At 42.7% G+C, this 15,721-nt stretch overlaps 3 protein-coding genes across 3 annotated transcripts in view; all 3 read left to right on the forward strand.

The window, feature by feature from the left end:
* lrp13 (low-density lipoprotein receptor related-protein 13) overlaps positions 1-2,440 on the forward strand; it is a gene marked incomplete at both ends in the record, with an annotated part of 8,750 nt that extends 6,310 nt beyond the window's left edge. Inside the window, 4 exons of the mRNA XM_083783523.1 lie at positions 566-778; positions 1,247-1,433; positions 1,570-1,771; positions 2,210-2,440. Of these exons, the coding sequence (XP_083639649.1) occupies positions 566-778; positions 1,247-1,433; positions 1,570-1,771; positions 2,210-2,440 (833 nt within the window). The remainder of the gene's footprint in view (positions 1-565; positions 779-1,246; positions 1,434-1,569; positions 1,772-2,209) is intronic.
* Positions 2,441-2,875: 435 nt separating this feature from the next.
* Positions 2,876-7,369, forward strand: LOC310872693 (low-density lipoprotein receptor-related protein 6-like). Its single transcript, XM_083784736.1, has 8 exons — positions 2,876-3,050; positions 3,399-3,957; positions 4,241-4,369; positions 4,710-4,823; positions 5,166-5,399; positions 6,034-6,418; positions 6,890-6,998; positions 7,181-7,369. The coding sequence occupies exons 1-8, from the start codon at positions 2,895-2,897 to the stop codon at positions 7,202-7,204; spliced, it is 1,710 nt and encodes a 569-aa protein (XP_083640862.1). The 5' UTR covers positions 2,876-2,894; the 3' UTR covers positions 7,205-7,369.
* Positions 7,370-13,504: 6,135 nt separating this feature from the next.
* On the forward strand, positions 13,505-15,349 carry LOC310872858 (uncharacterized protein). The gene is made up of 3 exons (XM_083785029.1): positions 13,505-13,629; positions 13,873-13,946; positions 14,444-15,349. The coding sequence occupies exons 2-3, from the start codon at positions 13,887-13,889 to the stop codon at positions 15,191-15,193; spliced, it is 810 nt and encodes a 269-aa protein (XP_083641155.1). The 5' UTR covers positions 13,505-13,629; positions 13,873-13,886; the 3' UTR covers positions 15,194-15,349.
* The last annotated feature ends 372 nt before the right edge of the window (positions 15,350-15,721 follow it).

Genomic DNA, 15,721 nt, shown 5'->3' on the forward strand with positions numbered 1-15,721 from the left:
TAAAACATTACGGGGGAAATGTTTTATCATGATTGGCTGTAATATTTTCACCCGGTGCCAATTGCCTAATGCTTAGTCACCAACAAATTGCACAGCCGTTCCAAACAGAAATGACATCTTGCTCAAGACACAGGATACAAACATGTATTTTTCCTTTTTGTCTCTACATTCCAGAATAAGTCAGGAACATTGTTCTGTGAGAAAGTAGTTTGTATTTGTGTGTTCAAGTCATACAATGTGACTAAAAATGAGAACACTGGTTTTATATCCTATGGATTGTTTTCCGTCAATTTTGGTGTCCATTTTTGAGGACACGACACAAATCACCATTGAGTTGTAGTCATTGGTTAGACCATTCATTCTCACCCTAACCTCCCACAGGGCAGCACACCTAAACCTAACCTTAACCCTCTCCCAACCCTTAACGTACCCCTCACCAACCTTAATCCGGTCATTTTAACGCACCCACCACCAACCATAATCCGGTCGCCAGCCAGCCAGCCAGGCCTAAACTTGCGTGTGTCTGGTTGACTACAACTTGGGTCTCTTCATCCCTATCCTCCAGGTGAGCCTTTCTTGCTGGCCTCAGTCCAGACAGGCCTCTTCCTCTATGGATTACACAGTGGCAGTCTGGATGTGCTGCAATCTACTGCGAAGAAACCCATACTCTCTGTGGACTATGACTGGAGGGAGCGGAAGGCCTTCTGGGTCAGTATGGACTCGGAGGGTATCGGGTGGTCCTCGTTAGACAACAAGACAAAGGGCACGCTCATCAGAGGTTTGTGCAACAATTGTGCTGCATTGATAGTCGGGACTTAAACTGACTTTTTATTCTCTTTAGAAATGATTGAGACTGACACTACATTACACACTACACAGGGTTGTGAATGGAAAACTATACATTGCCGTGCAATATTTGTCTCTTATGAACGGTGACGGTGATTATATTGTTTTATAAGTGGGATTTTAGAGTTTTAGTACTATAGTAGCATTCTTAGCAATAGGAAATCTGGAGAAGTCTGGAAAGCCAGTGTTACGAAATGTCTTTTGTTTATGCATTTTATGTATCTGTTATCTATCTATAATGAACACTATGCCAAGCAGCCATTTTCAGCAGGTACATATTGTTGAAAGACTCATTGTGCATCTAGTAACTGCTTTTTGTTCCGTCAATGACTGCTGTTGCGTTCCATCATCATGGCAGTGTTTTACTAATCCACTTTCTCTTCCTTGTCATTTCATATAGGTGTCAGGGCTGATTCTGTAGCTGTGGATTGGCTGGGCAGAAACCTGTACTGGATTGACGGAGTCCGTAGTGAGATTCTGGCTGTCAGACTGGCCACAGCCACAAACAAAGCTCTGCAGCAGTACTGCGTTATCCTGGACGAAGACTTGGAACAGCCTCGCTCACTGGCCCTGCTGCCACAGAAGGGGTTGGTATAATATGGTGTTAAAGGGTTTCTGCTTGATATTTGGAAGAGAGCACATGCTCTGGCAGTGGGAAATACATTTGTTCAAATTTTGTATGAGGAGATAATTGGATCTTTTGTTTTTCTTTCGGCCTTATAGGTTCATGTTCTGGACAGAGATTGGGAATGAGGTGAAGATTGAGCGTGCAGGGATGGATGGATCAGAGAGACGGGCAGTGGTCACCACAAGCCTTGGCTGGCCATGTGGCGTGGCTGTCGACGCCCTGTCGGATCGGGTCTACTGGACGGATGAGAGGTTCGGTTCAATAGGATCGGCTACATTGGATGGAGAGGACATCCAGGTACAAGCAAATCCGTGGTCCTTTTATATTATTCTTTTTACTGAACAGTGCGTTCGAAATGGAAGTATTTGCTCTGTTTACAGATTTCCATGACAATGCTACAGTATCATTCGTAGTGGCGTTTCTTCTAATCTTTGAAGCTGGTGTCCCTATTTTTGGCATGTAATTATCTGTGGAACAGAAAATGTATTTCTTCAACTCCTACATTCCAAGTGCTTATCAGGGTGGGGGGGGGGGTCCACAGCCTGAAAAGGTTGAGAACCACTGACCTACAAGCTCACAGTGCATCGATGCGTTGTGGGTTTGTAGATCAGCTAGCTATTTTCACTGTCTTACGACGTGTCCTATGCTGCTCACCCATTTTTTGCAAATAAAAATAAAAAGCAGAAATAAACCGTTGTACACAGCATGTCATGTAACATTCCCACTCATCAACAGATACTACAGATGAAGGAGATGACAAAGCCATTTTCTGTGTCGGTCTTCAATGACCAGCTGTACTGGTCCGATGCCAAGAGGAGGACCGTGCAGGTCGCCCACAAGATCACAGGCAAAAACCATCAGATCCTCTTCAAAAGACCCAGACAGCCTTTTGGCATTAAGGCAAGACAAATGTTTACTATTAACTTTATTTTGGACCATATAATAAAGCACAATTATGTCCCATAAAATGTAAGGCAACTGATAATGGACAACAGATATTTACTCATCGATATCTAGACGGTAGACCAGATATGGAAATGGTCGTGGGTCCATATTTATGGGTCGCGAGTAAATATCCCCTTTATTTATTTCCCTAATTTTTCATTCAAAATATTTAAAAGAAGTCCCCCCAAAATAAAACATAAATCTGAAATTCAGACATTTTTCTAAAATTTACTAATTCCAAAAATACCATAAATTCAAAAACTAGTGTTTAAGAAGTAGTGAAAATTGAGCTTGTAGAGTAGACTATGCTATTTTCACTAATTTGGGTCCCGGGCAAACGTCTAATTTCTCCTTTGGCCGTGAGCTAAAATGTTTGAGAACCACTGATTCTATTAATATGCATTCAACCTGTTTGGTTTGGTTTCAGGTCATTCACCCGTTGCTCCAGAGAGGTCCAGAGAACCCGTGTGGGGACATGCAGTGCTCTCACCTCTGCGTTTTGACGCCAGGCCTCCAGGCCGTGTGCAAGTGTCCCTCTGGACTCCTGTTGGCTGACGATGTGCGCACCTGCTCCGACATGCCGGTCAACTCTGCGTTCGTGCTGCTGCTCTCTCCAGCCACTGTCACACGGGTACAGTAGGCTAGTGTCACAATGTTTGGTTTTATTTGAACCCATTTTACCATAAGAATGGAATACTGATAATTGTATTGTGAGCAGTGTGGAAGGTGTACTGTACGTTGGGGGTACAAATATGAGAGTTGTTTGACTGTTGGGTGGATGTCTGTCATTATGGAAATTGTGCAAAACGGTTAACATTCAGTATCGTAAGTATTAAGTACTCGTATTAAGTACATTAATTCTACACTGTAATTTGAACTGCTCTTACCATTTGAACATGTGCTATTGTTATCTTTAACAAATTGACAAATACAGAAAGTATTGAACTTTCTCTCAATTTGAAAAGCATTGTCTTCACAGATCGACCTGCAGGGCCTGCACACAAGAGGAGTAGAGCTGGACGGTTGGCCAGAGCATCTAGCCATGCAGTTGCCCGATGTCAACCATGCGGCCATTTTTGACTACAGCATGCGTGACCAAACCCTGTTTGTGACGGACCGTGGCACGACCTCGCTCGGCCTCTTCAAGCTTAAGATGGCCATGCTGACTCCCCGTGGCCAGCTGCTCAAACTCCTGGCAGACACGCTCACTGCTGTGGCCCTGGACTGGACGACCGGCAACGTCTACTGGAGTAGCGAGAAGCAGCCTCGGTTACACGTCACATCTGCTACCGGCGCACATACCGCCGTCCTCATCAAGGATGGTGTTGGCAGTCTTGAGTCGACCGCCGTTCATCCACCAAGTGGGTGGATTTGTTTCGTCAACAAGAAGGGCGTGCACGACGAGGGCTCCCTGGCTGCTACGGTAGAGTGCACTCACATGGACGGTGCTCAACGACGTGTGGTGTGGCGGGAGGCTGTCTCGCCCACATCCCTGGTCTTCTCCAATGAAGGGGAACAGATCTACTGGGCTGATAACGGTAAAGGAGTCTCTTCATTTGGGTGATGGCAGAGCCATGTAAGGAGAGTTGTGTCAACTCCGTTCACTTCATCGGGCCAGTCCAATTGCAGGACAAAGACCTGAACTGGGAGTTTACGGAGTGCACTTGAGCGTATGTCACTAATCGAGTTTACATGAACCATGTGATCGGTGCTGTTTTTGGCCCCTCATTGATGGAAATCTCCAATAGAAGGCTCTGGATGAGGGGGTGGAGGAGTTAACTTGTCATGTCATCATTGAAATTAAGGTTCCTTTTTTCTCAGGCCCTGGTGTTATTAGTTCTGTCAAAGTTGATGGGATTGATGGTTCCGGATACAAAGAGTTCAAGGCTGGCGATGGCCTGGCTGCCTTGGCTGTAAGTGATGACGTGCTGCTTTGGGTGACCAGTGGCGGTAAGGATAATATACTGTATGCATAGGAGTTCGATTTGAATTCTGGGAGCCATCATAACATGCTAGATCCCTAATTTATTCAAAACATGGGATGGGGCTATGGCTAATGCTATGGTTTTCAGAATATTTACTTTTATTAGGAGCCTGTGATTATTCTAAACTACTGAGATTTTAATAGCTTTGTAGCTCTGTGCTGAAACCTTAACCCAAATTCCTAGAAATCAATGACTGATATACTGTCACAGGCTGGGCACATGAAGTCCAGATCCACATTGGAGCCAGGCTGCTCCCATGTTGATTTCTCATTAACAATTATCCTCAACGATACGCTTCCTTTCAGATAAGACTAGGCTCTGGTTCAGAGATGAACCGCAGCAGAAGAACAAGATGTGGTTTGAGGTCGACGGCACAGCTGTGGTCAGCTTGAAGGCTTACAGCAAGGCTTCCCAAACAGGTTTGTGAGGAGTCTGTCTACATCTACACGCAAGACCACTCGATGACGTTTGTTTGATGTACGTGGAGCATTACAAGATAATTCAGATATCTGAAATATGACCATATTGTATGGTCAGTAAACGTCTTGGTTATATGGAAAATTGTAAAAATGTGCATTCAAATATCGTTGTGGTTGTCTGAACTGTCAGTGTTTTCCCATTCTAGCAGACTAGCCTAACCCATTTGGCAACACACTAAGGCTTATAATAAACACCAGGCCAGCAAATGATTGTCCTGAGTCAGAGACAAAAGCAGATAACGTGGAATTTGCTGATATCCTGTTATGTCTCACGCCATGTAGGTTCCAATCGGTGCTTGATAAACAATGGCAACTGCCACCATTTGTGCCTGGCCAACCCAGGTGGTCGGACATGCCAGTGTGCCCATGACCACATCTCCATGAATGGCACCCACTGTGCCCCACGGCAGAGCTGCCCGGCTGGTAGTAGGCTGTGTCTGGACGGTGTCTCATGTCGTCCTGCTGAAAGGTTCTGTAACGGCCATGTAGATTGTCCAGACCGCTCGGATGAGAACTGTAAGTTATTGGGTAATCTCACAGAATAGGTGATATTTTAGTGATGCAACGACTCCCTTATGGAGCCATGTGTGGGTAGCTGGCTGGCTGGGTGGGTGGGTAGGTATGAGCACGAAAACAACATGGTTGTTTTTCACCATCTGTACACCCAACGCACACACAAACACACACACGCACATATTAACTGTATATATGATGCTTTCGGGTGTGACAGTACAGTAGAGGGACTGCCGCACAGTAACTCTGTCATTTCTCAACCTTTTCGGACACGGGGCGGCACACCTAGGGATGGAGCCCGAAAATCGGGTCCATTACAAACCCGGTTCGGCATTTATCGAGACCCGAGTATCAATAAGCTTTTGGCTTGTCGAGCATGTTATCGGGTATAGCCATAGCAGCTGACGTCTTGGGCCGCTCGCTCTATAATAAGGGGCAGGTGCGTAGTGTGGATTAAATGATTGACGGGGGTGGCAGCGCATCTCCGACCGAGGCCCGGCCCCCTGGGCCCGCACCTGTATGTACATGCATATATATTAAAATTAGATGTATTATATTGCCCAAATTATGATGCAGTTACATAAAGGTGCACGTTGATGAATATTGCGATAATGCGATATCCCCTCCTTGTCGCCAGGTGTCCTTCAGAAACGGGGGTTAGTAGCCATGGCCGCTGTACCCTCCACAGAGCCTCGGAGCTCCCCTCCGTTTCCGTCTGAACCCCCCGTCCTTCACGGCCCCCCCACCACCACCAACTCCACCCTGAACATCAGCGTCCAGACCAGGCCGCTGGGAGCCCAGAACTGCAGCCAGAGTCACTGCAACGGTCAAGGGCACTGCGTGGAGAGCGACGCCGGGGACACGAGCTGTGTGTGTTTTCTGGGCTACATTGGCGACTTCTGCCAGCTGAAGACCATGCAGCGCCCCATCATCTACGGAATTGCAGGTCTGGTCGTCACTGCGCTGGTGGTCGTCGCTGTCCTGTGTGCCGTTTTTATGAAGGGGAAGAACGGCAACATAAGGTTTTTGCTCCTTTTTGTATTTATTTAAAGGATCTTCTCATTCTGTTGACGGGCAACAATAATAGCCCAAAAAGAATAAAGCTACACGTCGCAATATACACAATTAGCTATATAAACATTGATGACTGAAATTATTTAGTGATATCATCATACATCACATTCTTTCATTTGATAGAATTGGTATCCTGACCTTGAATTGTATTTTCTAGTTACTAAAGAGCTGGAGAGACTGAACAAACACTATAGCAATAAGTAATTATTACCATCAGAACATAGAGCTATTTAACAGTTAAAAAATAAAACGAAAAATCACTTACTCCCTTTTACTTTGAGGATTTTATTTAGCTTATCTTTACACGAGGGGAAAACATTCTACACTTTAATTTTTGTGGTTAATTACCCAGAATGTGTTCCCCCACAATGTAAACCATTGTCTAAGATGCCATAGAAACTTCATGCTACTTTTCCCAGGAGAGCTAGCCCAGTGGTGAAGGAAACCAGTATGACCGACCTTGAAAATAAAGCTGAGGCTGCGCTAACCACACAACATGCTCGTACCAGTGAAACAGACAAAGCAGAGGTAAGTCTGATATGCATTGTTGTTGGCGTGTACATCTGCTATTTTGGTGTGCACCACCAAGAAATGTATAAATTAAGCAGCAAACTATCCTTTCCACAAACTATTATAACTTCTACCACCCAGAAATTATGTTTTACTGTTCCTCTGGGATGACTGTCTAGCCTTTTCTTCTCCTTTTGCAGGAAGCGGTGTCTTCTGTGGACTAAGGCAAATTAATGTGCTGCATGTTTGCATTAAATAAAACATGGTAGATTTTTTCTTATGGTTGTCTGTGATGTTATTTTCAGTACGATGCACCCAGCAATTGGACCACCTGTGTATTAGGTTGAGTTTTAGATGAGACGATAAGAACCTGAATTCACTCTTCATTTGAATATACCACAAATTACTGAATGCTTCGCTTTCTCAATCATGCAATGTTTTGGTGGTTTACTGCTGGAATGTATTTTTTGTGGACTTGAGCTTTATGCCAAAATGTGTCTGTATTCATTTTGTCAGAGCATTCCCCTCCTATTGACAATTTATGACAAATCATAGGATAATGTTCTAATAGTCTTCATGGGTGTAACATGAGAGGGAATCTTGTCTCGAGACTAGATAAGATCTTACGAATGTATCACTGCTGATAAATGTGTATATAGCCTAAGCCGTTTAGGATAAACTCACTTGCCAACTTGATGCTTGTGACATCAGAATTCTATCCAGGGACCTTTGTCCCGTGGCATGCCTTCTCTCCCCCTTGCCTTAGTTGGTGGTCGAGAGTGAAGAGAATGATGGGAAATAAGACTCTAGGAGTGACATGCAGCAAAGGTCCACTAAGCTCGGGAATCGAACCCCGGACTCGCTGTCAGGCATCAGAACCTATAGTATGTGGTGGTACACACCTTAACCGATTGGCGAACCACATCCTAGGAAACCTTGCCCAAATTTGAGTCATACATCATATATTCATCGGATGACTGACCATACTGGCCACATGAATCCCAAGATGCACATGATCGAATTGTTATCAGTGGAAAGAGTCCTTTATTTTTGTTACTTTAAAATGGCAGGTCTAAAAGCTCTCAATTTGTTTTGTAGTAATTTTAATCTACAAAGTAACGTTTTCAAAACAATGGAGTAAAAGTACAATATTTGCCTCTGAGATGTAGTAGAGTACAGAACTAGTACACTAAAGTGTAAAAAGATGTTCTGAAATGTCAGGAACAATATAACGTGTAGCCTTTAGTATGACCCCAATCTGGAGATGCCTGGCTTCTGGAACCGTTCCAAGATACAGTATTACCTGCGCAGGATGATGACCAGTTGGACCCTAGTCTCTCGAGACACTGTTGACTGGCGGCGCTGCTGTTCCTATGGGTTCTCAGATTGGTTGGACCCTGGTCGTATCTGCCAGCCATGCACCAACAGGAAGAGAATGCTATGCAGGGAGGGCTGGTAGATCACTAGTGGGATTGGGGACTGAAGAGGGGAAAGGTGAAGGACTTGTTAACATGTACATGGCTACTTAATTTCCACCACAGATTTTTTTTAATATACAGGTAGGCTACTGTCTAAAACCAACTAAAAGTTAAAAAATAATGTTAAAGTAAGATGTTCACTTTTAGAAGCAAGCTCTTGATATATCTCGTCTGATAAATCGTTCACATCTTTGAGTAGATGCCGGTTGGTGCAGGAGTAACATCCTCCAGCTTAATATAAAAAAAACTAAGGAGGTCATATTGAACCTTAGGACTGGTGCCCATGCACACCAGGAAATGGTCATTGGTGGGGATGGGGTAGTGATTGTGGACGAATATAAGTACTTGGGTACAACGATTGATTCCAAGCTGACATGGAATTCCAACACTCATTCCATCTACAAGAAAGGTCAGCAGAGGCTGCATTTTATGCGCAGACTGAGACAGTATAACGTTGAAAAAAATATCATGGCACTTTTTCATCGATCCTTTGTGGAGAGTGCATTGACATTTTGTTTTGTTTCATGGTATGGCTCATTATCATTGGTTAATAAGAACAAACTCCATAAAATCGTCAGCGTGTCCAGTAAAATAGCTGGGGTACGATTTGAGAGTATGACCTCAATGTATGAGACCCGGGTACTCAGGAAGAGGAAAGCTATTACTAGGGACAACACACACCCGTTACACAGCCAATACCATCTTTTACCATCAGGGCGACGGTATATGGTACCTTCCCTGCAGGCTAGGGCCTCAAGATCGTTTGTTCCCATAAGTATAGGACTTATGAACAAGCAGGCCCCATCTCAGTTCCGTGCATAAGGTGTGATGTGATGCCTCTTGGAACTATGACTGGTGGCCTTCTGTTGGCACTGTTTCTTTATTGTCTATGTACTGTGTGATCTGTTTGTTTGCATGTTTTATGTATATCCTGATGACTGCTGTGCACAAAACAAATTTCCGAAAGGACAAATAAAGTATCTATCTAGACTAGTTCTTGTTCACATAAGCATTCCTGTGGACAAGGATCCTCCTCTTGGGTGTGTCTCAACCAACTCACCTCAGTCTAATAGTATAATAGGTCCCAGATTTAATGACTTTGTTTATTTCAGTTGTGGACCAGTTCTTCGCCGCCTTTTAATCAAACTTTAATCTCTCTGATAAAGCAGCCGCTCAACCGTACCCTCGCAGTGTATACCGAGTCGGAGCTTGATGGTCTTCTGCTTAGGGTATGTTAATTTCTTCTACATCAGCAGGTTTTGTGAGTATTGATACCTTGCACTTGCAGTGCTGCTACAATAACATTTAAAAATATGTAGCTACTTTTTCACTAGATACTTGATCAACTTGAGAAACTACTGCTACTGTATGACATTTCAATGTTTTACATGTTTACCCATTCAGTTGTATAAACAGTGATGTATAGAACAAACACATTTTTCTTCTACAGAAAGATGGCATTGAGGGCCGCTTTTGTTTTGTTGTTCTGCACTGAAGTATCCATCAGTTTTCCAGTACGACGCATTCTCACTCCAGTAAGTAACAATTCAATTTCATTCAGATCAATGTTGAATAAAGTTTCTCATTTGCCATTTCAATATTTAAATTGTATTGTATTTCATTTAAGCTTTTTTTGTTTAACCAGGTGTACTACTACAACCACTACCGGTTCACGCCTACCTTCTACATTCCAGTCATTACAGGGCCTCCAAAACCTCAGAAAACCAATAACCCAACAATCAACCCGGGCCCTCAAGAGAGAAAATGCGATCACCAACCCGCTGCCGCGCCCATTTTCATTTTCCCAAGCATCTCTGGTAAGGAGACACGAGTATTCCAGCTTCCCTCCATCGCAAGTGGCAACTATTCTGGCCACTCAGTTTTTGTGTTTCCTAATGAAGAAGACCAAGACGCAGTGGGAGGAGGAGGAGGGGGGAACACTCGGGGACAATCTGAAGTGCCCTTCTTTGTGTATCCAAATGAAGTGGCTAACACCTCAGGTAATGAGGAATTATCCCCCAGTAGCAGATCTGGAGGAGGGAACCAGCATGAGTCCATTGATGGATCCATGGTCGTCCTGCCAGGCGTCTTGGTTCGTGTTCCTGAGGGAGGAGAGTAGGGTGGGATAGATTCAGTTGTTGTTGTCCTTTTCAGGCTGTGACCCTCCCAAAATCATACCCCCACCTTGATGAGCTCTTGGAATGTAGGAGTTGAGGCATTCAATTTAGTTTGACTCTGTTCGCTTGTAGATCAGCTATTTTCATTCTTTGTTTTTCCTCTTTGACAATGAGGCCAATGTTTGGCCAGTTTTATAGTATGGTTTGTTTACTTTGAATCCAATAATGGAATTTTTTAAAACATGGTTCATGTTTTAGGATGTTATTAGAGAAAGTAAAAAATGAGTTAATTTTTTTCCATTTGCTGCTTTCTTTCGTTTTAGGGATTTTAGCTGTTTTTGAAAAAAGAAATACATATTTAGCCCCGTGTTCGAATGTCCCCGCCCCCTGTCAAAAACGGCTAAAATCCCTAAAACGAAAGAAAGCAGCAAATGAAAAAAAATATGAACACTCATCTTTTACTTTCTCTAATAACAACCTAAAACATGACCTTTGGTTGAAAAAAACGAAAGTTGTCCTTTAAGTCCTTAAATTGTCACTTCACTGTCATCTGGGACCCCTCGAAATTCAAGTGGGGACCTCACTGGGGGTCCCGGACCACAGCTTGAGAACCACTGGAATAGAAGACTGCTGTAGATGTCCCTAGTTGTTCCTCATCACCATCATCATAGAGAAATGGTCTCAAACCGGCTTCTACTACAGGTTAGGAAGAAACGTGTTACTGTAGTCTGTTCTGTAGCCCTATGTATAATTTCTTGTCGTACAATGAAGGAGAAAATAGCTGATCTAAAAGCAAGCCTGTAGATCGGCTATTTAACTGTTTTGTTCCCCCCCCCCCCCCACCCATGACTTGCCCAAAAGAGATGCCATGTTATAAATTGTACTAGGTATGCAGAAACATGTACAGTCTAGTCTACAGTATATTATTGTCATGGCGCTTGTTGCTTCTGATCTCTTTTTCATTTTTTTTTGTGAATGACAAATTAAAGCTTAGAAAAATTATATAATATATATCTGTAGTATATGTATTAACCCATTAAAACTGGGGAAGCATCTGTCATTTTATAATTAGGCTATTATTCAAGCTCTCTTTTTTTCAAATCTTTGAATATACATTTTTATTAAAGCCAACATTTTTAACTCAAGTCTTTTCTTCTGGGGTCCCTGGAACAAAATATTTTGAGATGGGGGTCGGCATTTGTAAAGGGTTAATGCTATAGAACTAGCTCATCTGCAGTGTTTGGAGGTTGTCATCCCACCCTGGTGTCCAGTTCTACTGCCTGAAGCTCACAATATCTCCCTTGACCAGTGGTGGACAAATTACTCCATCCCAGTACTTAGTCAAAGTGCATTTCTGTATTGAAATTTCAGACATTTTCCCCACCAAAAAATAAATAAAGAATTCCAGAATATTTCTGAAATGAATACCAAGATCTATACATCTACAGATGTACAAGCTCACAACACATGCAGATCAGCTATTTTCACTATTTGAAATATTCAGTAAAGTTTTCTTTCTCTTCTGCACTGTAATTGTATGGTATTTTTACTTGTTTATTGCATCCTAATGTCATTGTATAAGTGTGTTAAGCACACTGAATTGCCCTGTTGAAATGTGCTTCACAAATAAAATGATCTGTCCCAAGTGGTTAATTCATATGTACTTTTTCCCTAGAAATGTACAGTAGTCTGTCAAAAGTGCAATATTTGTCTTTAAATTGTATTGGGGTGAAGTTATAGAAAAATACAATACTGTATCTGTAAAGTACAGATATTCAAAAATAATTCTTAAAGTATACTACTAGTAAATGTATGGGTTGCAGTTTTACAGTGGTGGAAAGTAACTAGGTACATACTCAAGTACTTTTTATTTTGAGATATTTTTACTTCAATTTCCAATATTGTCTACACCACATCTCGGATCCAAATATTGTACTTTTACTCCACTACAATGATTTGAAAACTATAGTTACTGGTTACTTTGTAGATTTAGATTATTACAAAACATACATTACGCACTACATATACATTTCAGCCATTTGAAAAATGAAAATGGCCGGTCTACAAGCTCACAATGTGTCTGACACATTGTGAGCTTGTAGCTTGTAGCTTGTAGCTTGTAGATCTGCTATTTTCAAAATATACAAATTGTACTGGGACCCTGACGAAGGCTTGTAGCCGAAACGTGTTGGTCTTTCTTTTATCTTTTTTTACCTGACTGGAACGGAGTGCCTTGGACTTCTTATCTTTTTATACAAATTGTAAAATGGGGCATTCGACGAGTACTTTTACTTTTGTTACTTGAATGTACAGACTTAGTACATTTCGGACTCTTACTAGGAACAGAATTTCTACATTGAAAATGTTACAATATTTTCAAGACACAAACTGTCCTGAACACTACTGTCACCACTTTTGCACCTTTGACGAGATATTTATTTTCATATAAAACTGGCTACTGGACATAAGTTGATGACGTGCAAATATACTTTATATATATTTTTGGGGGGTGGGGGATAATCTTTGCAAAGAAGCACAGACTTCCTCAAAATGCTTTGTCATCCCGGTTGTCAGTATGACGACTACACTACAGGGCTTGGTATGATAACAGGCACTTAAAGAGTCTAAACCCGGTTCCTCTTTCCATTGTTTACATCAAACCACAAAAACATGTTTACCGCCGTTGACTGCATTTCTGGTTCGCTTGTAAATTGTTCTCTATAATAATTTCTCAGCAGTCTCTCATTTCAGTGTGTCTGGGGTATTCATCAATTTAGCCTTAACTAGTAAAGTCTAGTTCGGAGTATAATATTACTACAGGGAAGGGAACCAGCCAATGAATTATCATTGACATTTTGCATGTGCCCACACATCTCTACTGGTATATAAAGAGATGGACCGAGTCAAATGTCTTATCGTTCATGCAAGCCTCGAAACAAATAAATAGCAGATCTACCATCTTTTTGTTGAGAAGGTGCCAATAGGATCTTACTTGAACATACCCTCTTTGTGTTGACGAGGGGAAAGGACCAAGGAGGTACTTGGGCTATCAAGGTAGGACTATGTGCTTGGAGAACATTTCATTTGTAACCTATATACTATATCTATTTTGGTTGAAAGTGTTAGATGACAAGAAGCATCCGAGTAAAAGTTTCAAGATGATTGTAAGTTTAATTGGTTTGTTTACTAATCTTTGTCTTGTAGTTCAGAAAATAACTCTTAAGATGAGCTTGAGAAAACAGTTCAACTATGTATTGTGTTTCTGGGATAATTTCAACCGTCATTTTATTCTTTCAGCAAACGCAGAGAAGATGGATATTCTCAGGATCATACTTTGCGCTTTCCTCATTGCAACTGCACTGTCCGCACCTGTAAGTGCCTCAACATCCCTACAATCAGGCTGTTCCTACTCCTAGTGACACAATTAAGCTGTAAAAATGTGTGCAAAATGAAGAGATGATTTCCAAACATTAAGAATGCTTGGGGCTACCTTCAGATCATTATTCAAAATCCAGTCTATATAATATGTATGATCTTGTCATAGATTTAAAGAACTTCACTGTTCACTCATTCAACTTTCATATAATTGGTCCTCAATAATGCTCGTAGGTTGAACAATTCAGAAACCTGCTGCCTACCAGTGACCATCTGTGGTCAGGTTTAGTAATTTCAAAGATTATTATAATTGTTTTGATGCTTCTATTTCAGCATGCTAGCTTTCCAGAAAGAGAATCGCTGTAGATTCTATTGGCCTATCAAAACAGTCACAGAGCACACCTATGAGATGCAGACTGAGTAATAATGAGCATTTAGTATAAAATGGATGAAGTGCTTTCCTATCATCATACCATTCATTTGTTTTAAACAGGTGTGCCTGAATGGGGTTGGGGATTCATCAGACGAGACTGAGGCCGATTCATCGGAAGTATCGGAAGAGGCAGGCGCTCCTGAGGAGGCTGCAGAGGAGGAGCTAGCAGAGGAGGAGCCAGCACAGGAGGAGCCGGCGCTGGAACCAACACCGCAGGAGGAACCGGTGCTGGAGCTGGCACCGCAGGAGCCGGTGCTGGAGGAGCCACCACAGATGACTGCACAGCCGGCACTGGTGACAGAAGCACCCATTGTCATGTTGGAGACTGCAACCCCAGGCAATCACCTCCCCTCTGCAGAGCCCGATCCTGCTGCAATCGCTCTAGACATCCCATCGACCCTGCCAGATGTTGTCGTCGCTGTCGAGGACCCACAGATCTCTACGGACATCGCTGACCCATCGCTGGACTTGAGTATTTCACCAGCCTCCCCTCTCACGGACAATTCCATAGTAGAGCACGCTTTGCCTGGTATGGACGGTTCACAAAACGCTGTTCTTCCAGAGCCTGAACCTGCTTTAGATGTCGCCGGCACCTCGGTGGAACCACTGCCAATCGCCCTCGCCACAAACCCGCAGGGGACTCCTCCTCCCTCATATCCAGTCGTCTACCAGACACTCCTGCCCATGTCTGCCGTTACCGCCCAGCTCATGCCCGTAGCCGCACAAGTAGTGCCCAACGGTTTTCCCGTTTGTTTTACCATCCAGTTCACATCGACACCCGAGTCTAGTCCACTTCGGGGAGATGCTTAACGGTTGTCGCATAAGCCATTAAAATGACACAATGTGTATTTCTTTGGGCCGTCACATAATAATTTAGTACTACTGTATGATTTATCAACGGGTCTTATTTTTATATAGCAGTGTCATCTGGGTGTAGTTAGTTCTAGTTTTAATTACAGGTACACTTTGGACCATGTTATTGTTCTATGTTTAGCAGTTTATGGTGCTACAATTGTTTTGCCTTTGGATGCTTTATTATAATAGCACCCAATGTCAAAGTATGTGTTTTTGTTACTTTCACATTTTCACTAGCAGCATGATAAAGTGTCGAGGGGACACAGTGATTCTCAACAACCTCCTAGGCTGTGAACAGACTGGCAGCCCAAATCAGATTTTTGGCTTATTCTGACTGGAATCAGATTGGTTTCTCATGTCGAAAATTAGAATAAATGAATAAAATAGAAGATCTACAAGCTCACAATGAGTCACACTGTGAGCTCCTCAAAGATAAGTTAAGCATTACTCACGCCTGTGATGTTGCATTGTTGCCACAGCAAC

The sequence above is a fragment of the Protomyctophum parallelum genome, assembly GCF_964188405.1.
Source record: "Protomyctophum parallelum genome assembly, chromosome: 15".
Lineage (NCBI taxonomy): Eukaryota > Metazoa > Chordata > Actinopteri > Myctophiformes > Myctophidae > Protomyctophum > Protomyctophum parallelum.

Excerpts from the sequence above, each read along its gene's own strand:
- LOC310872693 (XM_083784736.1), top strand. The coding sequence starts at position 2,895 with ATGCAGTGCTCTCACCTCTGCGTTTTGACGCCAGGCCTCCAGGCCGTG. Across the intron at positions 5,400-6,033 it reads AGACCGCTCGGATGAGAACT|GTGTCCTTCAGAAACGGGGG; the intron begins GTAAGTTATTGG and ends CCTTGTCGCCAG. Across the intron at positions 6,999-7,180 it reads GTGAAACAGACAAAGCAGAG|GAAGCGGTGTCTTCTGTGGA; the intron begins GTAAGTCTGATA and ends CTCCTTTTGCAG.
- LOC310872858 (XM_083785029.1), top strand. The coding sequence starts at position 13,887 with ATGGATATTCTCAGGATCATACTTTGCGCTTTCCTCATTGCAACTGCA. Across the intron at positions 13,947-14,443 it reads CAACTGCACTGTCCGCACCT|GTGTGCCTGAATGGGGTTGG; the intron begins GTAAGTGCCTCA and ends TGTTTTAAACAG.